The 26,199-nt window shown below is 36.7% G+C and overlaps 1 protein-coding gene across 4 annotated transcripts; it reads right to left on the bottom strand.

The window, feature by feature from the left end:
• Positions 1 to 1,927: 1,927 nt before the first annotated feature.
• On the bottom strand, positions 1,928 to 25,439 carry LOC126695024 (protein SPA1-RELATED 3-like). 4 transcript variants are annotated; one of them, XM_050391623.1, is made up of 8 exons: positions 25,206 to 25,426; positions 23,805 to 24,872; positions 23,479 to 23,636; positions 21,483 to 22,455; positions 21,267 to 21,413; positions 20,824 to 21,135; positions 18,304 to 18,363; positions 1,928 to 2,462 (listed from the first exon to the last, which is right to left on the bottom strand). In XM_050391623.1, the coding sequence occupies exons 2-8, from the start codon at positions 24,711 to 24,713 to the stop codon at positions 2,274 to 2,276; spliced, it is 2,748 nt and encodes a 915-aa protein (XP_050247580.1). In that variant the 5' UTR covers positions 24,714 to 24,872; positions 25,206 to 25,426; the 3' UTR covers positions 1,928 to 2,273. The 4 variants fall into 4 exon arrangements, with proteins under 4 accessions (XP_050247580.1, XP_050247582.1, XP_050247581.1 ...); XM_050391625.1 differs by having other exon boundaries at positions 25,212 to 25,426; XM_050391624.1 differs by lacking the exon at positions 25,206 to 25,426 and adding an exon at positions 25,046 to 25,199.
• Positions 25,440 to 26,199: the final 760 nt, after the last annotated feature.

Raw genomic sequence — 26,199 nt, 5'->3', positions numbered from 1 at the left:
GGAGGTTTGTGGGATTCTCCAAATTAGAAAAGACTATTTGGAGATAATTCTGATTTTTATAGCAATGACAATAGTAGAAAATCTGTTTCTAACAATTCACAATAGGGGTAAAATATAGTCAACACCTTGATTTGAGCTAATAATAGCTAGGTCCAAGACTTTTTAAAACTGACAAACTTGGTCCCTAAACCGTTACTCATTTTTCTACTATTTGTCATGATGATTAGGCACCAAATTGGTTAGTTTTAAACCTGGCTAGCATTAGCCTAAACCTAAGGGGTGTTGACTATATTTTACCCTTTCATAATAGATTCCTACATAGACATGGCTCAAGTGGAAACCGGAATTTAGATCCCCAACAAGCAAAGAATTGTACTTACGAACATTGGTATTGACCCTATTTCGGATGCAGAAACATGTAAAATTTGCTATTACAGAAGATATTCCAGTAGATGTAATAGTAGGATTCTGTTCTTGGGATTTTGCATGTCCCCATGGGAATTAATTGATTAATTGTTTGATAAGCCTCTCTAGTCTCTAGCTACTTGGTTTATTCTTCTCCCACAATGATCATCTTACTGTACTGTTCATATAACATCATTAGAAAAACAAATACTTTGAATTGTTCCAGAATTATCTACGATTTTTTTTTAATTGATCCGACCCTTAGTGGACTAAGAATGGGAGACTCAAAATAGTGGACTAAGAATGGGAGACTCAAAATAGAAGACTCCACTTCATGAGACGTGTTTCAAAATCGATTATGATGGCCCTTGAGATTAGTTTGTGTAATTATTTAGTCAATAAAATAGCAACTAAAAAGACAAAAAGGTGCTACTGATAACATGATTCCATTAAAGTAGGTAATAAACATGTATGCAACTTGTATCCCTTTCCCTTAAAAAAAGTGAGAGGTCTGGGATTCTAACTGAGAGGAGCGACCGTTAAGTATTATTTTAGTATGAAACAACGAAAGATGCTAGGTGAAAAACAGAGGAAAAGTACAGAACCCCTTAAAAATGTTATTAATACAGTACTAGTACTAGTGCACCCTTCTTTAGGAGAAGGATTTGGCATTGTGAAATCTACTCTAATGTGAGTGGCATGATATATACTGATGGTATAAAATAGAAAAAGGGCAGTTACACTCTCCTCTTTTATGTTTTGAAGAAGTTAATACTCTATCCTTTTGTTTATATTAGTAATGAAATATTATAAATTTCTATAAGAATCTTTTTACAAAAGTTTAACTAGAGTTAGTAAAAAAATATCAGATAAATTTAGAATAAAAATGAAAAAAAAAAAATTAAGCACCAAAAACACTTACATTGACAAATCTTTCCATAACCCGTTGAAAAAAAAAAAAAAAAATTCATACTTAATATTTTAAAATAAACTTCAATTAAGATTTTAAAACAATAAATTTTAATTATGAAATGGAGGATAATTTTTTTAAACCTGTCTTTTGCAATTGCAACACAACATTTTTAATATTAATTTAACAAAGTTTAGTCAATCGAATGTCAAGGAATGACATTCTCAAAAAAGAATGTCAAGTAAGGGAAAGTGTTTTTCCCTTTCAAAGTTGGGATAGAATATCATTTTCCCAAACCTCAAAGGTGGGGAGTATAATTACTCCAATAAAAATTACTTCTTTAGGAGAAGGATTTGGCATTGTAAAATCCACTCTATAATGTGAGTGGCGTGAGCGTGATATATATACCGATGACAAAAAATAAAATTTACTTCGTGCTTACAAGGCAAGAACAGTGCAGACCTTTTCTTTAGGTTAAAATATTGCAAGCCTTGCATAAAATGTAGCACTTAAGATTTTACTTTGTTTTATATTAACTTTAACAATGCAGTGTGGCAACACAGCAAAACTGCAAAGGGCAGCCCCATCAAGCAGAAAATTTAAAATTATGCATTTTGAAGATCGGTAATGTAAATTTATATCATATCATTATGAACTGTAAGCATTACAAAAATATACAAGAATTCTGATTTTTATCCCCTCCCTTTTCTTTGAATTTTTTATCTACAGCCATCTGAACAAGACCAAGACCATTCTCACTCTTCACGTAAACTGCATCCGCTACAATCTAATGCCAAAAATTTCTAATATTGCTCGCAATCATCGAGCTCCTATAACATTTAAAGGCCAGTCTTAGCTACACAAGCTTCTCTGGCTCAAGAATCTTTCACATCATCTTTCTGCCCCACAACTTTTATCCACTTTACTAGAATATTGAACGATTTGGAAAATAGCCAAATTAAACCATCTCCAAAATTTTGATATTTCCTGTGGAATTTGCAGCAACTAAGGTTGAGGACTGGCCACGCCAACAAACAGAAGAGATGAACTGTGCAGCATCATCCATTTCATGGCCAGAAAGTGGGTCTGTGTTGTGATACTTGAATGACAATGCTGGCATGGGGAAAGCTTTGTGGTAGATGAACACCTGAGCCATAAAGAATATGAACATAACTAGCTGTAAATTAGTAAAATTCAAGAGTAAACCGCATGGACAAGTATGTCTTTATTATTGTAACTAGTCGCAGACTCACACGATACGTGAGAATATATAATTATTTTCTAATTGTCATATAATGTATAATTGTTCTCTAAAATTTGTTGAAGATAATTTGTTCTGCCGGCCTAAAAATTAAATAATTTCTAAATTTATTTTTCATCTTTCTATTTCTATCAATATATCATTTTATTATTTTGGGTGTGTTTGATTAATATTACTCCTTTATGAGGTGGTCCATATTCTTTAAAATTATGTTATATTGTGCTATATATATATATATATATATTTTTTTTTTTCTGTACAACTAAACTTTTTAAGTTTCAAATAAATTATTCAAATTCCTTATTTTCTTAATAGAGATTATCATGATAATTTAAACTCATAACAAAATTACTTTTAATATTACTCAAATAATTGATAGACACATAATTAATAGTAAAGACTGTGTTTTGATATAACTTCAAATTTTCACTTTCAAAGTAACGAAGTATTAACTCAAAACAAAAATCAAACCAAAACTATAATAGGGAGAGAGATTAATTGTGATGGAGAACTAAAAAATACAACATCAAAATATATTAACCTAAAATACAGCTATAAAAAACACAATGATTCATCAACCTATAAAGTGGAGTTGAAAGAAAAAATAAAAAATTAAGAGAGAGAGAGAATAATCATTTTTTCACGAGAGAATGTGAAAGAGAATAACAAATTTATAGAAAAATAAGATGACACGAGAAATAGTAAAAATAAAAGATATAGCAATAAACATTAAATTATCTAAGTCATGCTATGTAATATATAACATTATATTCTTATATACTATCTTTATAATGCAATAGAATAACATCTATGAAATCAAAGGAAAAAAAAAATGACTTAAAAACACAAAACTAAATTGTATCTACCCAAAGTAGTGTTCTAAAGAACACAAAAATTAATCATCCTAAAGTAGAGATGTAAGATAAAAAAATCCACCAAAAAATGAAAAAAAATTGAGAGAGAGAGAGAGAATTGTGCAAGAAAACTATACATAGAATGGGAGAGAAAATTGCAAATTTATAGTAAATGAATGGGAATAAGAAGAGCCAAAAATAATGTAAGATAAAGGGGTAGAAGAAGAGCGATATTAAGATAGATAGTAGTGAAGAGATAGAAAGGTAAAAGAAAGGGGAAAAGTTAGAAGAAGTGTACAATAAGTTGGGAATTAATAAGCAAACAAAGAATTAAATAAGAGATAGTGAGTTGGAAATAGGTGGATGATGTGGGCTCAACAGAAACGTAATAATAATAAATGCTACGCTTTAACTTTTATATATATATATATATATATAGTCATATAGATATAGATATATATATATATATGAAAAAGAAAATTGGTTACTCTCCTTTTTTTCTTAGCAAAGAAAAGAGTTTTTTTTTAACCTAGCCCTATTGAAAAAAATCTTTTTTAAAAAATGACAGCCAAATTTCATACAAGTTTTTTATCATTTTGATTTTGATGTGGCCGGTGGAGGGGGAATAAAACCAGTATCAGCATCCAGAAAAATGATAGTTTGGTAGTAATTGGGAACAGAGAAGTGGAAATCTTGACAGAGATACTAAGAGTATTGATTTAGATGTCACAGTTTGGAACAACTTTAATCTTCAATAGAGTAAGAACCCAATACCAATGCAACAGAAGCAAACAAGGTAGCATATACCGACCTAGTTAGTAGTTAGTATACGTGATCATGATTGATGCCTAGGGGTATATAGATTAGGAGCTGCAAAGTGGAAAGGTGAGAAAATCCAACATATAATCGGTAGGGACAACCTTTTTCACAAATTGACAAGTAGTCAATTGTAGGTGATGAAAAAAAAAAAAAAAAAAAAAAAAAAAAAAGAGAGAGAGAGAGAGAGACAGGTCCATGTAAAAGTGATTGTTCACCACTCACAATCAACCACTTCATTAAGTTGTGGCAAAAGCTGTGTTCCTAGACTTATTGTTTCTTAAATAAAATGCCTCACTCTTCCCCTATTGTTTCAAACTTAATACAACTATTGAAGATAATTTGTTATTACTTCACAAACTTATCTATTCAAGATTTATTGTGAAATCCAATTTAAGTAAAGTCGTGTCTATTTATATGTGTCCTAGGGTTATTACAATTCTTGATTTGGATTGTTACTTAACAAATTATGGTCATTTTCTAATTAAGGGATAAAACTGTAATTTTAAAAATATTTCATGAATTTAAGAAATTATATTAATTTACTTGACTATAGGATTTTCTAGGAGATCGTAAGGGTCTTTTATTAGTTGTTAGTTCATTTTCTTATTAGGTTTTTAGTTTACAAATCAAAAACTAGGAGTTTAGTACAAGTATCAATCCATATATATATTTGTAGTCAATGCACTTGAGGAATATATAGAGTTGATTAGTAAAAATATTGAGTGTTTTCAATGTTTGGGCACTTTGGCCTCTTATTGTTCTTTTTCTCTCAACTCTTCTTTCTTTTCTTCTTCTCTTTCTTGTGATATTGTTCACAACTACTATTTATACAACAATGAACACAATAAATATCTCTTTTTATTTTTTTCTTACAATCCCATGTCAAGCGCTTCCTATTACCTCTCAAAACCTAAAAAGTAAAAACCTACGTGTTGTCTATCAAATTGTGATGCAGGAAGTGCAAAGAAAATTTTATTATAATTTTGGAAGCCAAATGTGTTTCTACTATTGGTCCATTGGATTTTATTTAAGTTCTTGTTAGTTAATTATCTTATAAGTATTCTATTTAATTTCATAGAGTCAATAAATGGGTTTCTTAGGTCAAATAGAATTTGGGTTTAGTTTTAGTAGTCAATATAAGTGTGCTATTGTATTGCTATGAAGACAAGTTTATAATGAATTAATTCAATGGGAATTGTTTCCAATGGTTTGGTGCTGATTTTAGTCAACCCTGGTATTGATTCCTATGTTTTGATCCCACTAGGCGTTTTATAGAGTTCCTATTGTTATTTTCTATTCACTTCTTGTTATTTTATATTAGCATGAGCCTATTCTTGTAATTGTGCAATATTGCTCTAAACCTTTCTTTTCTCTGTCTCTCTCCATTATCCTCTTCCTCTCTATTCCCTCTTAATCCTAATTCTTCATATTTCGTAATTCAACTTGGTATCAAAGCATCCCAATCCAACCCTAATAACCACTAAAAACATCTAGAAGTAGTTTTGAGATAACAAATGGTGTGGGTACGGACCTCCATCCGGAGACTATGTGTTTGGCAAAAATTAAAAAATCAGCTTATTTTACTATTCAGATTATTTTTGCTACTATTTATGGGTCTCACTTCACTTTTTGGTACTATTCATGAGTCCCACTATAATATTTCAGCTAACTTTACCTTTATCTACAGTACTTTCAGCAAACAATTTTCAGTTTCAGCAAAATAAACGGATCTCAAACAAACCCTACCTCTTCTCTCATGATAATTATTGTGATTTTGTGAAAATTTCTGGAGCCATTTAGAGTGACTTTTGCTATCTGTAATTTTGGAGATTTTTTTGCTGTTTTAATTGGGTTGTTGAAGTTTAACTTGTTTGGGGGATTGAGTTTTTGGAGTGGTTGGTTGCTATCTTGAATCTTTTGCTTAATATGACTAAAAGGAAAATTTTAAATATGTTCTAAGGGAAAAACATCATTTTTCAAGGATGATGATATGCCTAAATCTATTACTTCGAACAAATTGAATGGTACAAATTATCTTAGCTTGGGCACATGCTGTGAAAATCTTCCTACAGGAGAAACGAATGTTGAAATATTTGGTGGATAACCCCCCTATAAGAAAGATTCAGCTTATGAGGACTGGATGAGTGGGGTATTCGGTTCTTATGGGATGTTGTGGCATATTATGGAACCTCACATTGCTACTACAGTTGAATTTTGTGACTTGTATAGAAGATTTGGGACTTTATAGCAAGATCCTTTTTGCATCAAAGCAATGTTTCTTGTGTTAATGAGAAAATTTTCACTACTAAGCAATTTGGAAAATGGTTGTCCAAGTCCTATAATACCCTAAAAAAATTAATGGCATCCGTTATTGCAGTATCAATCTTTTATTATTGATTTGGAACAACAAAAGCATCGTTGGGAAAACTTCGTGATTGCTTCTTTGCCATCTGATTAAGACTCTGACTTACGTGCATTCAAAGATGAAATCCTTGCTAGTGAGACCTTACCTACCCCTACTAATGTCTACCTCAACTATTGTGCTCATCCTGGGGACAAAACTTCACTATCACTTCTTGGAGTCTTTTGCTTTAGTCTCCAGTAGTGGTGGTCATTGTAATTCTTCTGGTGGTTTTTATGGGGGTTGTGGAGGCCTTGATTTTCTTGGTGGTCATTGTATTGGTGGACATGGTGACAAGAAGTGTGATCATTGAGGCAATACCAATCATATTGAGCCTTATCATTAGGTGAAATATGGCAAGCCAGATTACGTGAATCAGGTCATTAATGGTGCTACAAAGCCACAACCTACTTCTACTCCATCTAGGCACATCACTTCAAATTTTGGTTCTTATAATGCACTCACTACTTAGCTTAGTCAGCACTTCCCTCTTCTTATGTTGCTACATTAGTTGATCAAAAGTAATGTTGCATTTGTGGCTCATTCCTCTCCGTCCTATTTCATTGATTCCGATGCTAACATATATCTAGTATACTATTTCTCTTCTTTGATGTACTTGCTATTAAACATCATATTTTTTTAACTAATGGTTTTTCTCTTTGATGTACTTGCTATTAAACATCATTTTTTTTTTTACTAATGGTTCTTCTCGGCCTGTCCTTGAGAAAGGTTTTGTTCTTCACCCCCACTAAGTCACTATCTCTACCATCTAGCTGGAAAGCACAGGTGCGCCGATTGGGTCGGCGCACCCGAGTCCAGTACACACGGACACGTCGTGCTGCCATGGACGCAGTTGCATGCATGTCTATGACTGATTTTTTTTTTTTTGGATTTGGTCCGAAACAGGTCTCAAATTGGTCCGATATGGGGCTGAGATAAGTGTTTAAAAAAAAAAAGTAAAAATTTTTGTCAAAACACACCATTTTGACATCCTAATTTAAAGAAAAAACCCTAAACTCATCTCAAACTCTCCTTGACTTTCTCATTCCCATCTCCTCTCTCTCTCTCTCTAACCCATGGCTCTCCCTCAGACTCCCTCCATCTCTCCTTTGCCTCACTGACCCAAGCTCACTCTCCCAGCTCTTCATAAAACCTCAAACCTTGGTCTCAAATTGGTACATGTTTACCATTATATGAAAAAATATGCTAAGTAATATATAGAAAATAAAAATAAAAATATTTTTAATAATTTATAAATAAACGTATATTGCCGCACCCGCACCCTACTTTTTCAAAAATTGCTGAGTTGCCACATCGCACCGCACCCGCACCCATGCTTCCTAGCCATCTAGTCTTTTTGTCTCTTGTTCTCCCTTTGATTTGTTTTATGTTAGTCAATTGATTGAAGCCTTACATGTTCTATCACCTTTGATACCACTTTGTGTGCTTTTCAGGACCTTTAGATTAATAAGATGATTGGTCTAGGACATGAGAAAGGCAAACTCTATTATATGAATCTTGATGATTCAGCCACCCCCATTTTTTAACTTGTGCTACCGTGTCTCCTCTTCAATGGCATTTTTGTTTGGGTCACTCCTCCTTGGCCAAGCTCAAGTCTAACATTCCTGCATTATTATGTGCCCAGTCCAGAATGTGAAGCTTGTCAGTTAAGGAAGCATCATCGTAATTCATTTTCGAGTAGTAGTCATAATCATCAGCCCAACCGGAACCGACCCGTCACGGCCGGACCGACACCTCCGACGGGTTGGTGATGGGTCCCAATCATCAGAACCCGACCCCGGCGGGTCGAGTGGCGGGTTTTGTCCTCAAAAACCCGATCTACCCGACCCGGCCGACAACCTCTAAAAGAAGGCCAAAATCCAGCGACGTTTGGGCTTCTCAGCTCCGATCCAACCACGTTTGGCCTTCCATTACTCAAATCCGCTCAAATCCTTACTCAGATATGCTTAAATCCAGTGAATCTAGCTCAGATCTACTCAAACTCGGCCAAACTCCAGTAAGCTCAACTTTAACCCGGCCAAATCTCGGCCAAATTTCCATAGATACGATGGAATTTCGGCCAAATCTTGTTAGATCCGGCCAGATCTAACGAGATCTGGCCAGATTTCGGCTAAAATTCGGCGAAATCACAAAACCTGAAACCGACCAATTATTACCCGAAACCCGATACGACCCGACCCGCTTGATCTGAAACTTCCCACGGATCGGTTGCGGGTCGAAATTTTTTCCACCCGAGAAGGTCGGGTCAAGTCCGGGTTGGGCACAAACCCGACCCGGCCCGACCCGTGGACACCCCTATTCCCGCATTTTTGCTTTGAATAGTTTTCTTTATTTTTCTTATCTTTGTGGATGTTTATTCTCTAATGATGTGGTTGTTCTTTTATGAAAGATACATCTGAATTTCCTCGTATTTTTTCCACATTCTATTATGAAATATATATTCCATTTACTATACACATTAAGATTCTTTAATTTGATAATGCATCAAAGTATATGCAGTCTGTTATGCATTCCTTTTGTGCCGATCATGGTATTATTCACCAAACTATTTTTTCTCACACCTCTCAACAAATGGTGTGGCTAGGCGAAACATCATCATTTACTAGATGTTACTCGTGCCTTGTTATTCCATATGCAATTGCCAAAATCATTTTTAGGGTGATGATTTTTTACTACTTGCTATCTTGATCAAGATAATCTACCTCCTCGAGCTTGTAAGTGTATTTTCCTTAGAGACTCATACTCAGAAGGGTTATCATTGTAATAGTTTTGAGTTTCATCGAAATTTTGTGAGTGCTAATGTCACCTTTTTCAACTCCACCTCATTCACCTTATCAGTGTTTGTCTTCTAATCTCATCTCCAGTCATATGTCTTCTACACTTCCAATACCTTTATCTTCTTCTCCTCTTGCAAAACCTTTGGCTTCCTAACCCAACCCTCCCTAAGAGGTTTATTGGCAATCTCAAGATAGGTGCATTGTCTTATAGCCCCTATGCTACATCTTTTGTTTGAGGAGGCTCCATCCACTTTTCTTCTAGAGTATGATGATTTACCTATTGATAAGCAGCTCACATGAGAGTAGTAATAGGATTGTGGTTTTAGTGATTTGTCAGTTATTATGGGTGGTGTTCGTAGCTTTTTTATTGAATCCAAACTTTTTCAGCTGGTGGTAGAGGAAGGGGGACGGTATTTTTCTTTAAGGATTTTTTAGCGGAGTAGATACTTCATGAAGTCAGTCTTCATGGGCAAGATTGTGGCACAATGGTGATGAAGAGTATAGAACAGATTGCCATTGGGGTCAGTCCAAAGTATTTTTTTGCGTTCAGGGAAGGTGATTTAGCCTACACCCTCCAACGGAGCTCCAATTCTTTTGGCTTGTTCCTATTGCTGACTGAATCGAAAGTTGGCGGGTCTAGGAGGTCCATTATTATTCCAATAGGCAGGGCAAAGAATGGATGGAGGGTTTTTGGTTTAGAGTTAAGGAAGATATTGGAACTTGAAAACTATGTGAATGGTGGGACTGGGCAATTGAAACTTGTGGCTCAACTTCATAAGGATAGCTCAGGGGTTCAACCTTTTAAATCTTTTGCTGACACAGTGCGTGGGCATCAGGTGTAGGAAAGGGGCAGAAATTAGCCTTACCAATTAAGCGCCCATGATAAAGGGAAATGGTTGTTAAGGGATAATAAGGGGGAGAAGCAAAACCTGTTGAGCGAAACGGCGGTGAGCTTACCAGGTCCGGCGACTCTAGGAGGTACAGAAGTGGGTTCTTGGCGCAGTACAAAGGACTTTAATTTTGGAAAGATATATCCGGTAGGAAATAAAAGATCTCCGTTGAATTTCAAATCAAATTGGACTGAACATGTATATGGAAAGAAACGTGAACTGAGGAAGTTAGATTGGATTGGAAAAAGCTTGACTGTAGAAGTGAATGGGGAAGGAAAAAGGAGTGTGGCATGGAATAAAGGTGGTCTGAGGAGTTCTATTTGGGTTTCAAGGGATCACATGGTGGCTTTTTCTAGTGTTTCACAGGTTCACAAACCTGTGGTGGGCTTAGAACAAGTTGGTTCTCAAGTAGGCCTTCCATTGATTCCTTTCCAGAGCCCATCGGCCCATCTAGGATGGAAGATTGTGTAAGCCCATCTGTGGGTGACCAGAGACTCTTAAATCAGGAAGCCCATGCATCGGTGATGTCCAAAGCACCTCACGCAGCCTCGGATGCTCAGGATGTCACCGGCGCTGATGGTTTTCTCATTGAGGAGTCACCGGCGACACCGGTGATGGCCGGCACAGCGAGACAACATGTTTCGAAGTTGGCGACGAGCCCAATGGGTCAATCTGTGGTGAACATTCGTTCGACGAAGGAAGCGGTGGTGAACCGTGGTCCTTTTTTTGATGGGCCTCACGCCGGGGACTCATCGGCGACACTAGATCGAGCCAATCTATCTCTACTCCACACCACAAGGACAGATACATTGTCTGCTCCTTCAACCAAGCTTATGGGTAGCCTTACGGAGACACTGGCAGAGGTAGAGTGTCTTTTTTCTTATGGGTTTAGCGCCAATGAGCCTCAGATCACACTGGGTAAGGAAGAAACTGAGGGTGATAGGGCTTTGAAAGGTCTTGTGTTATCCAATCTCGTTCTGAGTCCATCGAGAGTTGGGATGGAGGAATTGGTTGTTCCGGGTGGTGTAGAAGGTGGTCGGGTTGAGGGTGACTGTGCTTTTCAGGGGATAGACTCACCCCATCAGACTAACCAACCGATGCTAGCATTGACTAAGGTCGATGAGGCCTGGGTGATGTGGATTGCTCTTCCCCCTTGATGACTATTAATCCTCTGGGATTGGTTGTGTTGGCTGAATTGAATAGTAACACAGAGGTGATGAGGTTGGATAACAAATTGAATGTTTCTAATTGGGTGAAACGTAGACTCCCCGGTTTCAGTAAGATGATGGGGCTTTCTTTGGGTCAACATGAGAAGGTGTATTATGCTACTACAAAGACTTAAGATGGAGACTGAGGCAGCCAATCTGGTGCACAGGAATGCTGCTCACCGCAAAGCTATCTCCAAGGTTAAAGGGAAGAGGGAGCTGAGGAATTTGATTTCTTCGGTTAATTATGAAGGGAGATAGTTCTCTTCTTTGACTGCATTACTGAGGCTATGGTAGGGAGTTTACAGTGTCAATGAAGTTAAGAATGGTGTCATGGAATGTTCGAGGTTTGAATGATGCGCAGAAACGTTTGGTAGTGGATAGATAGCTGATTTACAGCTTGTGGAGTTGCCCCTACGTAGACTGAGTAACTTTGGATGCGGATCAGTCAGCTGGTGGGGTTTTGATGATGTGGGATAGGAGGGCTTTAGAAAAGTTGGAGGTACTGGTGGGTCAATTTTCCGTTTCAGTTCGGTGGCAGGGTCTGGGGGATGGTTTTATTTGGGCATGTTCTGGGGTTTATGGACCGAATGATAATAACTTGAGGGCGCAGATGTGGGATGAGCTGGTAGGAATTCAACAACTTTGGGAAGTTCCATGGTGTTACATAAGGGATTTCAATATTGTTTGTTTCCCAAGTGAACGGTTGGGGGGATCACAACTTACCTCGGTTATGGAGAATTTTTCTGAGTTCATTGAGGAGCTTAGCTTGTTAGATTTGCCATTGGAAGGAGGGAGTTATACATGGTCGAGTAGTTCGGATCAGCCCTTGATATCTAGGATAGACAGGGTTCTGGTTTCTTATGACTGGGAGGATCACTATCCGGATGTTATCCAACGGGTTTTACCTCGTCCTATTTTAGACCACTTCCCCATATTAGTGGAGGCAGGAGGGATTTTAAGGGGGAAAAGTCCTTTTAGGTTTGAGAACATGTGGCTAAAGATAGATGGGTTCAAAGATAGGGTTCATTCTTGGTGGAATCGATATTCCTTCTCAGGTACTCCCAATTTTGTACTTGCCAAGAAGCTGAAGGCATTGAAGGAAGATATTATTCAGTGGAACCGGAGTGAGTTTGGAAATGTAGAGCGTCAGAAAAAAGAACTTTTGGAGGCTTTGAAATAATTGGATGTTAAGGAAGGGAAGCAAGGCCTTTCTGAAGTGGAGTTAGGTGAGAGGGCTGTGTTGAGATCTCAAATTCAGAACCTTCTCTCATTGGAAGAAGTCTCGTGGAGACAGAAATCGAGGATGCTTTGCATTAAGGAAGGAGATAACAATACCAAATTCTTCCACAAGGTGGCCAATTCTCAGAGAAGGTATAATCATATTAGCATGTTGGAGGTGATGGGGTTATCTATGAGGACGAACCTGAGATGGTAGACCAAGTTGTACAATTTTATAAAAACTTGTACAAGGAGTCGGAGGAGTGGAGGCCTTTTGTGGAAGGTTTGGAGTTTGATCAGATAAAGGGGTTGGAGAGGGGCTGGCTTGAACGGAGATTTGAACAAGAGGAGATTCTTCGAGTTGTCAAAGAGTTGGAAGGAGATAAAGCCCCAGGTCCTGATGGTTTCTCTTTGGCTTTCTTTCTCCATTGTTGGGGAGTTGTGAAAAGAGATGTCTTAGCTGTGTTTGAAGAGTTTTATTTACACAGTAAATTTGAAAAATCTCTTAATGCTACTTTCATAGCCTTAGTCCCTAAGAAAAATGACGCATCCAATATTCAAGATTTTGGACCTATTAGTTTGGTGGGGAGTGTTTACAAGATTTTGGCCAAGGTGTTGGCAAACCGCCTGAAAGAGGTTTTGAATCAGCTGATATCTAAGTCTCAGAACAGTTTTGTGGGTGGTAGACAGATTCTTGATTCAGTTCTTATTGCTAATGAGTGTGTTGATAGTAGGGTGAAGAGTAGGATTTGGGTTACTTGTGAATTAGATATTGAGAAAGCCTATGATCATGTGAACTGGGAGGCTTTACTTGATTTGCTGAAGAGAATGGGATTTGGGGTGAGGTGGTGTAGGTGGATCCGCACATGCATATCTACTGTCCAATTCTCGGTTTTGTTTAATGGGTCTCCAGCTGATTTTTTCGGGAGTTCGAGAGGATTGAGACAAGGGGACCCGCTATCTCCCATGTTTTTAGTTATGATGGAGGTCTTCAATAAGATGATGAAAAGAGCTGAAGGGGCTGGTTTACTTCGAGGCATTAGGGCTGATGGTAGATGGGGGGTGGAGGGGTATGTGTCTCGTATCTTTTGTTTGCGGATGATACGATTCTGTTTTGCGATGCAAATGAGGAGCAGATTCTACATGTTAGGATGCTTCTTCTTTGTTTTGAGGCAGTGACAGGTTTGAAGGTTAATGCGTTGAAGAGTAAGATGGTTCCCATTGGAGAGGTTCCTAATGTCCATGTCTTGGCAGAGAGATTGAGGAGACAAGGCTTTGGAGAAGGGTTGTAGCTCTCAAGTTTGGGGAAGAATGGGGGGTATGGACTTCCAAGCTAGGTAGAAGGGTTCATGGGTGTGGCTTGTGGAGAAGCATCCGTATGGGGTCGGAGGATTTTAGTAAAAATATTCGCTTTGTGGTAGGGGTGGGAGATAGAGTTAAACTCTGGACAGATCAATGGTGTGGGGATTCTCCACTTCAATTGACCTTTCTGAGTGTGTATGGGATTGAATCCAACAAAGAGGCATTAGTGGCCTCTTCTCTTGAACGGTTGGGGATAGAGGATCGGAGAAGCTAGAATGTTCATTTTATTCGGAGACCAAATGATTGGAAAATGGGTGGTGTGGATGAATTTCTTTGTACTTTGGGTTCAAATCTACCTCCCATTGAGAATGGAGATTGTATGCGATGGAAGTTGACAAAGAATGGGGTTTTTGATATCCGTTCGTTTTACAATAAGTTGAGAAGCCCCTTGCCCATTATTTTTCCGTGGAAAGGTGTTTGGAAGGTTAAGGCTCCTCGACGTGTTTCCTTCTTTGTGTGGACTGTTGTATGGAATAGGATCCTTACAGGTGACAATTTGAGAGGTAGAAGGATGGCTTTTGTTGACTGGTGTATCATGTGCCATTGTAATGGGGAGACGGTGGATTATCTGTTACTTCACTGTGGTAAGGCTTATCGGCTGTGGAGTTTGGTATTTAGATCTTTTGGGTCTTGCCAAGATCGGTTGCAAATACTCTATTTGGTTGGTGGAATTGGCCTGGAAAGCATGTGTCTAGCATTTGGAACTTAGCTCCATTATGCTTGATGTGGTGTCTTTGGAGGGAGCGAAATAGGAGGACTTTTGAAGACATGGAAAGTTCGGATGACCAGTTATTGGCCTCTTTCAGTGGCTCTCTGTTTGACTAGTCTAGGGCTTGGGGACTCACCTCTAGTGATTCCCTCCCTTTGTTCCTTAGCTCTCTCCTGTGTAATTAGTATACCTTATGTTTTTCTGCATAAGGTAGTTTCTTGAATATATATCTTTATTACTTATCAAAAAAAAAAAAAAAGATTTACCTATTGCTTTATGGTGAGGTAAACATACTTGTACTCAACACCCAATTGCTAGTTTTTTTTCCCTACAACCATGTTTCACCTTGTCTACATTCATTTGCTTGTACCATGCCATCTATTTCTATTCCCTCATCTTATAAGTAGACCTTGTCTTCATCTAGATATAAACATATTATGGATAAGGAAATGAGTGCTCTTTACAAGAATCAAACCTGGGAGCATATTGCTCTCCCCTTGGAAACAAACAGTAGGTTGTCGTTGGGTATACAGTATCAAGTACCTCCATAATGGTTCTGTTGATTACCATTAGGGGTTGTTGGTTGCCAAAAGGTACGCATTGACATATGGTGTTGACTATCTAGAGACATTCTCTCCTGTGGCACGTCTCAATTCAAATAAGATCCCACTCTCTATTGTAGTTAGTCACTTTTGGGCCTAAGTTGCACGGACACCGAAATTTTGGCCAAGTACCCATGTCCGACATAGGTACTGGTAAGACACTCTCAAAATCCATACCCAAGGAGTACCCTTTCTTTCTTTTCTTTGTTTTTTTATTTTTTTTATTTTTCAAACTGGGTATGGCCCAAACACAGTCGTGACACTCCGGTATGTCCCAGACACGGGGAATCTATAAAAAAAAATAAAAAAATAAAAAAAGAAGAATTTTGACATCTGGTCAACCATTCACTGTTGATCTTGTTTTGAGCATAACAATCAACTAAAAGCCCTAAAAGTCTGACCTGTGCCTCTCAGTTCTTCTGAGTTCTCTAAGACCAACGCCTCTCTCCTCCTCTTAGTGTTTCTGATCTGATCTGTGCTCTGAGAGCTTTGCCATATATCAGCAACAACCAAACCACCTCCGGCGACCCAGAAGCTTCCTCTCTTCCTCTGCCGTTTCTCTCTCCTTCAAGTTTCGGGTTCTCTCTCTTTTGGTCTTTCAACGCTTTCTTTCTCAGTTTTTTTTTTTTTTTTTTTTTTTTTTTTTTTTTTTTTTTTTTTTTTCGGTTTTACTTGTCTACCTCATGCGTGTTCTTTTATATGGGTTTAGTATTTATTTTCTTTGTTTGGTTTTATACTTTTATCTACCTTATGCATGTTCTTTTATGGGAAATGTTAACCATTGTCCTAAGGACATTGATTTATGAGCTATTTTTAAAAACATTTTATTGGGAGAATGATAAAACAATAAATATTGTTGACAATTTTTTATATTTTCCATGAAAATGGTGTCAAAACTTTCCTATTATGGTTTATTAACAATTTCCCTAAGGATCTGTTAACATGACCCTTTATATGGGCTTCCTGTTATTATTATTATTATTATTATTATTTGGTGTTTGGTTTTATCTGCTTATGCGTTTTCTGTTATCGGTTTAGCAACGGAACTCAGGAACTATTTGATTTGTTGTTTAGCATTTGTTATTTCATATTTTAGGGGTGTTATTGTACTTCTTTGTTGTTCTTACTTAATTTAAATCCTAAAATAAACATAAATTATGTCTAAAAATATTTTTAAATATCTAAATATAAATATTAATTAATTGCTATACCTCCAACATGTCTTACCCTTATTTTTCAAGAATTGTTGTACCCTCGTACCCGTACCCGTATCGGTGTCCGTGCAACTTAGTTTTGGACTTTGTATTAGCTTGATATCAAGAATGTTTTCCTTAATGGAGAACTTCAAGAGGAAGTATACAAGGATCAACCCCTTGGATATGTTTAGTGAACACCCTGTTCAATGATTATGAAAGGTGTGGTATGGTTTGAAGCAAGCTCCTCGTGCCTTTTTTCATCGATTTAGTGTCGTTTTATTTGGGTATGGTTTCCAACATTCTACTTTTGAACATTCTATCTTTGTTCGTCACTCTTCTGCTAGCACTATTATTTTGATTGTTTATGTGGATGATATAGGACTCCGCTAGTATTGCTGATTTGATGAGAACCCAACATAATTAGAATTGGGTTTAGTTTGAGTATTATATATAAGCTAGTTATTCCACTTCTATGGAGACAAGTTTATGATGAATTAAATTGTAATTGGAACCTTTTCCAATGGCTTGGTGCCACCCTAATTCTGAGCCCTAACCCTTTCTTCTACCACTCTAAATGCTAGATTCACAAATCCTAACTTTAACCCTTCACTTTAACACGTGGACAAATTTCCTAATTTGTCCTACGTCAGAAATAAATGGCTTTTCCGGTTTCAAGTGCCTTAACTTACAAATCTCTTATGCAAATTTTAAAAAAAATACAGAATTGGGAATTTCATAAAAGAATAAACATTATCAAAAACCATAAGAATTGCCCATCATGATGTATGGAGAGATGGGATGCTTATTGGGTGCTAAATCCTAACAACTTAAAAGCTAATTCCTAAGTTTTCTTGCTTGGCTGAGTATAGAGGGTGCTAAATCCTAACAACTTAAAAGCTAATTCCTAAGTTTTCTTGCTTGGCTGAGTATAGAGATATGACACGCACATCATGCGAGCTTATATGGATTAAGCATTTCCTTGAGGAATTAAAATTTGTTGTGAAGGTGCCTATGACATTGCATTGTGATAATCAAGCAGTAATTCACATTGCCTCCAATCTTATGTTCCATGAGTGAACCAAGCATATAGAAGTAGATAGTCATATTACTCGGCAGAAAGTAGAAGATGGTGTACTTGCTACTCCATATGATTCTACAAGAGTCCAAATTGCTGATATGATTACCAAAGCTTTATGTAATGACTCGTTTGGGTTTATTATGTAACAAGCTAGGATTGTATGATATATACTCTCCACCTCGAGGGGGAGTGTTATGGGTATAAGCAAGGAGCAAAATAGTAATATCACTGTACTCCTTTATATATAAATAATATTTTATGTGTTAGGGTTAAGTTATCAAACCCTAAACACTTTTACTCTAATAACACATGATACCCTGATTTTCCTATGTTTTACATTTGGGTTATGCTTCCAACATCTACAATGGATGCTTTTTATTTCATTTAACAAGCATCTAACAGACCAATACTTGAGTTTTCTAGGAATCACTTGAGCAGTGATGCCAACTTCTTGTGTGATTTAATTGGACCATAACAAGTAGAGACAACTTCCCAGACAAGAAAGATAAGGAAACGACTCACCCTTGTCACAACATTAATGTGAGAAACCTAACAAAAACATAGATATCCCAAGATGATATGTAAAAAGTACCTCATTTGTCTCTGAACCAGTAGCAATGTAACCATCAGACACTGACAAACCCACAAAGTTCTGCAACAAGGAATCAAGTATCAAGTAACATCAGCAATAAACTTATATCAACCCTGGCATATTTCTACACATGATAGTATCACAATCTTGCATAATACATGCATACATATATGGAAATGATAACCCAGGATATTTGTCACAGAAATAAACAACTATTATCACATGATAAGAAGTTCCTGTTACTAGAACTGCCATGGTGCCTATCCTAATGTCATTTCTATGGGATCCAAGGTGACATATGAGAATAAGACTTCAGTGGCTGACCGAGGTCCTTCAAACATGTGCACGTTCTCCAAAAGATAATGCAGCTCTATAAATGTTTAGCCAATCATGGCTTGCCATATTAGCAAGACTCAACAGGTCCACATTACACTATATGACTAGGTCCAAGGGTTCACATCCCATCTAGAGCCCAGATTGATGCCTTGACAGATTTTTTATAACCGTGGGTCAAAAGCAAGGCACAGGAAGCTAGAGAAAGCCAGCATTGGCAAGGGGAATCATAATTACCACAAAGGAGATGGGATTTGTTCCAGATTCCCCATACTTTTTGAAAGGGATGAGATTTATACTCTAGAGAAAATAGCTACAGTTGGAATATATTGTTTTGGCTAATCATCTGATTGTGTCATCATGTGCACCCTGATGTTTTGCTTTCTTCTTGAACTTTCTCTAAATCAAGTAAAGCGGTATCTTCATTCTCAACAATAGGCAATATATCTAACTCATCAACTGGCAGAATCAATTCTACTACACATGGTTCAGATATTTCACCTTGTTGTATAGGCTTTTTAGCGGCTGCACAGATGTTGAAGCAACATTTATTGGCACTTGTACCTCTATTTTAGCACAAAATGACAATGGCTCAATAATATTGGCTCTCATGTGTGAAGCTTTATCTTTGAGGGTTATTGGTCTTTCTTTGAAAGGACTTATTTACTGACTCCAGTCTGGGTGTTTATTTGGTCAAGCTCTGCAGACATGTCTTGAACAGCTCTCACTAGCACAAGTGGGCAATGACATGATGAATGACAACCAAGAACAGGGATTGCAGCAAGCAGGAGGTCTGTTTGAAAAACTCGCCACCTGGTTCAACATTGGCTTTTTCCAGCAGTTGAGCAGCTTTGATCTCCAGCCAACTTCTGGGGATGTGTGACTCATAAAGACAAGGAAGATGCCAGCGAAACAAGAACATTGTGAAATCAGAACAGCCAGTGAGTGCAAAGCTCACAACTGAAGTTAGGAGCTGTGGTAACTGATGGCAGCACAGAGGAACTAGGGTGGTGGGTTCACCGACATAAGGAGGTTGTCTCAGCTATTTGATGGGTTTCAGATAAGGCTTGATGGCTCGGTTGAATCACGCAGTGGCTGGGTAATTAATTTGTGGCTGAAGGGGTTGGTTTGTGTTGTCATATATAGAGAACCTAGGAGTCAACATAAAGGCTTGCTTAAAGTTAGTGCTAAGTGAGACAAAACCTCTACAAATCAACACCTAGGGTTGGCTGGAGTCAACACTAAATCACTGGGACAATTTCAAGCGGAATTTTATTCATCAAAATAATCCACTTCCTAGGAGAACATTATTGTGCTTCTATAGTCAACTAAACACTAACTATATAGGAAACCTAATTCTAAACAACTATTGAATTACAAAAATACCCTTGACTTTCAATAAAAATACTAACAAACCTAATTAACTACTAAGACCAAAAATACAAATTACTTGAAAAATTAACAAAAACAATAAAGCCTTAGTCCCAAAATTTTGGGATTGGCTATAGACCCTTAATAGATTAGCTAGGGTCAGCCACATGTATTCTTTTCCTCCATACTATTCTATATGAAGTCATACTCCGCATTACTTTTTTAATTGACATGTCCTTTTTTATTATTTCAAATAATGTTATTTTTGGTCTTCCTTTACCTTTTTCCGTTCCCTCAACAATTGACTTGAAAAATTAAATAACACTTAATTAAAATAAATGTCTTTGAGCCTTCCACATCATTTCTTTTTGCAAATAATACATCTATTCAGTAATGAACATACTCTTTTTTTTACACTCCTGTTCACATATGTTTGATAAAAAAGATGGAAGTTTTGAATCACAAGTCTTAGTGGTCAATGTTGGTGGGGAACCTTGAGGATTTCAGGAATTCCAGCGATAAGGTTGGTCAATAAAAATAAAATTTTAATTTGATTTCACCATTGTTGGTGTTATAGAACCCATAACTGATTAGAACACATGTTTTTATTTAATCTAAAGTGTTTTGAGTCCTTTTTTTCTTCTTCTATTATTCTCTAACTTGCTTGGACCAACTAACCATTTTGTAATAAAAAGAACAAGATACATCAGTATACCATTTAAAATGAAACCAACCTTTACAAAATAGCATTGGAGAAAACAATATTTCAACATATATATAAATGTGGATGCCCAACATAACAAAGAGTTAGCGTACCTTTACATTCATGTGTCCTGTGAATGATTGAACCGGAGTATCATTAACCCGAGATGTGCACATTGACAAATCCCAAAGCTTCAGAGTGTTATCCGTGGATGCAGAAACAATACTCGTGGCATCCACAAATTTGATGTAACTCACAGTTTTATTGTGTCCAATAAATGTGTACAAAGGAGTTTTCAAGTTACGGAGATCATAGTAATAAATTTTATGATCTGCTGAACCAAATGCAAGGGAGCGACTAGAATCCAAAGGAAACTGAACGCAGCAGACATTCGCCTTTGTTTTGATGGTACCAATACTTACTCCCTGCATTAGCAACCCATATAAGAAAAAAACTTATCATACATCCAGAAGTAAATGTACACAGCATGCAATGATATGACTGCAGTACGTTTAGTTTCAAAGCTGACATCCACCAAGTGCAAAAATAGAATTGCCTGATTGATACTCCATAGCTTAACAGAACAGTCATCGCTCCCGCTGGCCAACATTGTTGGATCTGCTGATGAGTAGTCAATGGACCATACACGCCTCTCATGCTCTCTCATTTCCATTAGTGCTTGACTTCTTGTAACATCCCATACCTGAAACATGATAAGCAACTGAGCCAATAGAAAACTTACAAATGGAAAGAAAAGTAAGGTTTTACCAACCTGCACAACACCTTCAAAGTTACTTGAAGCAATCTGGCTTTTGATGTAACTGTTCCAACATATACTGCTTAGCTTCGACCTACTAGCCATTTCAACTACAGGATAATGGATATCACGGTCTTCATTTATGATTGTGTCACATTCAAAAACTTTAATTTTCTTGTTTACACCAGCTGTAGCAAAAAACTCTCCATCACGATCAAAACTGAGAGAGCATACTAGATTGGAAGAATTTAACAGATCCCCTTGCTTCAAGTCTGCTTTGACTTTTAACTTACTGAAAGATAGATACTTGCACAAACCTTCAAGGAATGGATTTATCCAACCTGTTTGTCTACCTTCACTGTACTGCTCTTTTGGTGCCAAATTATTAACAGAACTCCTTTCAGTTAAGACAATAGACCCCTTACCATCACTACTTATTGTTGAATGTCTAATCGGTGGTTTCCCTGACGGCTTGACAGGCCTGCATCTTGTCAAAAAGTAAGCAGCCTCCAGCTTCTTAAAGTTCTTCATTAACCGAGAACTTTTGGAAAGAAGGCTGCCAATATTTTCATTGAGTGTATCTGACTTTTGACCGTCATCTAGATTATCATCATATTCCTCGATGTTCTGAATCTGCATTCCTGGTCTAAATCGTTTTCTAGACCCCAAGCTAGTAGAATCACCACTATCAACAAAGTTCATTGGTGGGGGACTTGACATTAAAAGATCATCCTTCCCCATTTCTGGGCATGAGCCACCCTTCTTCTTAAGAAGTGCTTGCTGCTTCATAACTTCTTCAATATCAGCACACAAAAAAGAAATGGTATGTTGCAACTTATCAGCAGCTTCCTGTTTTCTTTGTTGTATAAGCAACAGGAATTCTAATAACAACTCCTGCTCCTCTATTCTTTCTCTAAGCTCAATTGCTGCTTCCCGTTCTTCCAAATCATCCCTTGGTTCATTAAGGAACTCACTCTGTAACAACTCGCTGTTACCCATGGCATAAAAAGTAAGAGTGTGAAACTTTGATCTCATAAATTTCAATTACTCAAAAAAAATTCCTTATATGTCAGCATCATTGTTCTTAACCATTAAGGATTCCATGACAATAATTCAATGGAAGAGGATACTTAGAAAGATATGATGGGATTTCTTAATTGCGACTGGAAAAATAAATGAAAACTACATCAACTTTTTCAAGGAAAGAAACCAATAAAGTGATTATAATAAACCATAGATTAGGGGCTGCCTCTGTCTTTTTGTTCCTTTTTCTTCCTTTGTTCACTACTGTGAACTCTTTGTGTTTCTCTTGCTATTCTTTTATTAATAATATTCTCTTCTTACTTATCAAAAAAAAAAAAAAAAAGAGAGTTAAATATACACAAAATTGGTCACTCCAAGAAACTAACGCAACTGAATGCATGTGAAATTAATTACATTTTTTCAGATTATGTATGCAAAGATTTCAATTTGCTTGATTCTGCCTTCAACTGCAAGGCAGGCGATGGATACTTGATATTGTATAAAGGAGAGAGAATTATTTAATTTATAATCATTATTTCCTCAAAATGGTCAAATATTGATCCAAATGCAATCCAACATGATCCATCTAAAACAATGTGTCAAGCAAACTGTCCTATAACTTCTAGTGATATTTATTTTAGAATTATCCCAAACATATAACTTATTCCCCCACAATCAAAAGCATAAATTGATTTTTACTCATACAACTCCACAAAATCAACAGATCAAAGGAAAAAAATAAAAATAAAAATCCAACTCCAGCCACATTTCTTCAGAGATTAATACATCAGTTTCCTTCATTTGTTATGTAAATATATTCTATAAATCATTAATGTTTTTCTTGTTTTGTCCTCAGTATCTTGTCCTATTTAAGAATTCTTCATATGATCATATATATCTTTCAAGTCAAAAGTGAAGGTATTGGGTACATAAGAACAAGAGATGGAAATGTAAAACAGTAAAAGGGATCTTGAAGTGAAGAAATTACCCCATTTTTGGCCGACCACTAGCATCAGGATGTAGTAACCATAAGCAAAATGAAGCTTCTTTTGGCCACTTCAGCAACAGTTGAGGAGGAAGAACTCGATGTCTAAGACTTGACATAGTTCTGCTTTTTTCTTCTCTTGAGCTAAATGGGCAGAATAACTGGTTGCAAGTATAATTATCTCTTCAGTGTGCAGAAAATATAGAAACATAAAAGAGCTCTATAAACTCTTACTTTTTAATAACAGTATGAAATAAATGAATCAAAAACTTAGAATCCTATTTTAATTTGAACATTTAATAGAGAATTTGAGAATCTTTTCTATGAACCTCAAAGAGAAGAACCCCCAAACGATAAATGTCTGAAGCACAGGAACTTGGAGAACCTGCAACCTCCTCAGGACTAGTGTACCAATTGGTCTCCATGAGCAATATCTGTTTCATTGGAAATGGTTGCTTCTTCTCTTCTACTTCTTCAACTTCCCTCCGATCTTTTTCTTTATTTTCTTCAGTCTCTTCTATTAATGCTAAACGTGCTGCATAGACTGAGCCTGACTGCATGCAAGTAGTCTCTGACAAAGCATTAGTTGGTGTCATTGCTGATCGAAAATCTTCACTACCTAAGCCGCTTCTTTCTTGATGCTCATCATGGGGCAAGGAAGAGGATGAATTCTTAACCTCCACACTTCGGCTATTCAACCCTTCTTCCAAAGAATCAGAACCAGAATCCGAACAAGATGCAGACTCAATGAAAGAGACATGATTGAAAGAGGACATAACAAAGCAGGAAGGTCGGACATTATGAACAACAATCCCTTGTAAATGTGCTACATTAACTATCTCCACTATTTGCCTAAATATGTGTAAGCATTCAAAGACATCAACTGTTCTTTCTGGTTTGTCCAACCACTGCCTCAAACTAACATCACCCCATTCTATGGCTCGGACAAAAGGGTCAACAGCTACCTCATCCTCACAAACTCCAGACAAACCACCCTGGTTTTTAAGATGATGATCAGTGTGAGCCAACACAACCCTACCTCTCTCTTTCCTAAACACAGAATCATTCGATGTATCACCAGACAAGCCAATTCTATTGGCACTAAGAACCCTACGATTCCTATCTGAGACACTAGAACTATTAAATCCCCTAGAACTATCAGACTCTTGCCAAGCAGACTCAGATGAACCCTCCATAACTATCCAGCAAGAGCTGCATGAAGACCAGAACATGCACATCCAAAAAATGGAGGATTTATCCCACTACTATGACACTCTCTCAGTTCCACCATTACCATTTCGAATCAAAAACTCATTTTTGTTAGCCCAAGCATATAAAAACACATACCTTCTCATCAAGATCAACACTTTAGCTTGACAAACATATTGGCAAATATCCTGCGGGGCAAAAAAAGTAGAAAAATTCAGTATACAAAATTTTCAGCAAAGGACAACAACACATGCACCATTACCACCAACATAATTACTAAGCAATAATTGAAGAAAAGTCCTAAAAAAAAAAAAAAAACAAAAATAATTCACAACGCCACTCATTCAAAACACATACTCACATCCACATATGCACCATTTCAAAATAACAAACTACACAAGCACCACTACCAGCAAATACCCATCAAAGAAAACTCAAAAAGAAATCTTTTTGAGCAAATAGAGAAAAACCCAACACCCATCAAGAGAGATAAAGAGAGAGAGAGAGAGAGGTTCCAGTACCACTACCACAATGAGAAAGTTCTCCAACTGTTTCTGCTAGGCCAACCTGAGAAACAGAACCACACAACAAAACTTTATTTGCAATCCTTTAAGACCACACAAAAAAAAAGTTTGCACAACCTCATAAAGAAAACAAACAGAAAAAAATTCCCCAACATTTTTACTTCACAAAGAAACAAAAAAAAATCTCCCCACAAAAAACATAGACCGTTTGTGAATATAAATAGAAAAAAACGGTTCCCCTTTAATTTCAAGGCCTTATTCTTTGTATCTTTATTGGGTCTATAAAATATATTAGTCTATTATTACTTTATTGCCTTTTTTGGTCTATGGGAATATGTGAGGCCAATCTTTAGGAACACTTCTTCATTATCTTCCCGCTTTATTCCAAACTACATACGTGGCTAAACCATGGCCTGGAGCTAGTTTAGGAACAGTGGCAATCATGTAAATCTCACCAACTGTGGTGGACCATAGTATAGCATTTTTTTATAAGAAAAAAATGACATTGGCTTTTGTAAAATAACCATAAAAAATTGGTAACATAATGGTTGATTAAGTTGAACTTGCTTTCCCAAAGCGGAAATATCGTTAGGTTAGAATACAGAAACCCAGATTAAACAACTTGTTTAAACTTAAAAGTAAACATTAATCTAGTCCAATCAAGATGTGGGATCCAATATTAAAGACAAATGAATATTGAAAGATTCACAGGGTTACGTTGGTAACTTGGTATGATAATTTCGTAATAAAATAATCTGCTTAATGTATGTATCATTGTCATGAAAAAAGTGTGACCAAAGAACATAGCTTATATAATATAATTAATTATTACTTTAATGATTTTTATATTATAATTAATTAAGGTTTTCTAACTTTTATTAACAAAAATTAATTAAGCTTCTCAAACACCAACTAAAATATACATGAACCCCCAATCTTATTAGGTTCCTCTAAAACCCTAAAATTGTATATCCAAATAAAAAATTTAAGC

Source organism: Quercus robur, chromosome 8 (genome assembly GCF_932294415.1).
Source record: "Quercus robur chromosome 8, dhQueRobu3.1, whole genome shotgun sequence".
NCBI lineage: Eukaryota > Viridiplantae > Streptophyta > Magnoliopsida > Fagales > Fagaceae > Quercus > Quercus robur.
Note: the sequence above shows the minus strand (reverse complement) of the source record. Positions and strands in the feature narration are given on the sequence as shown.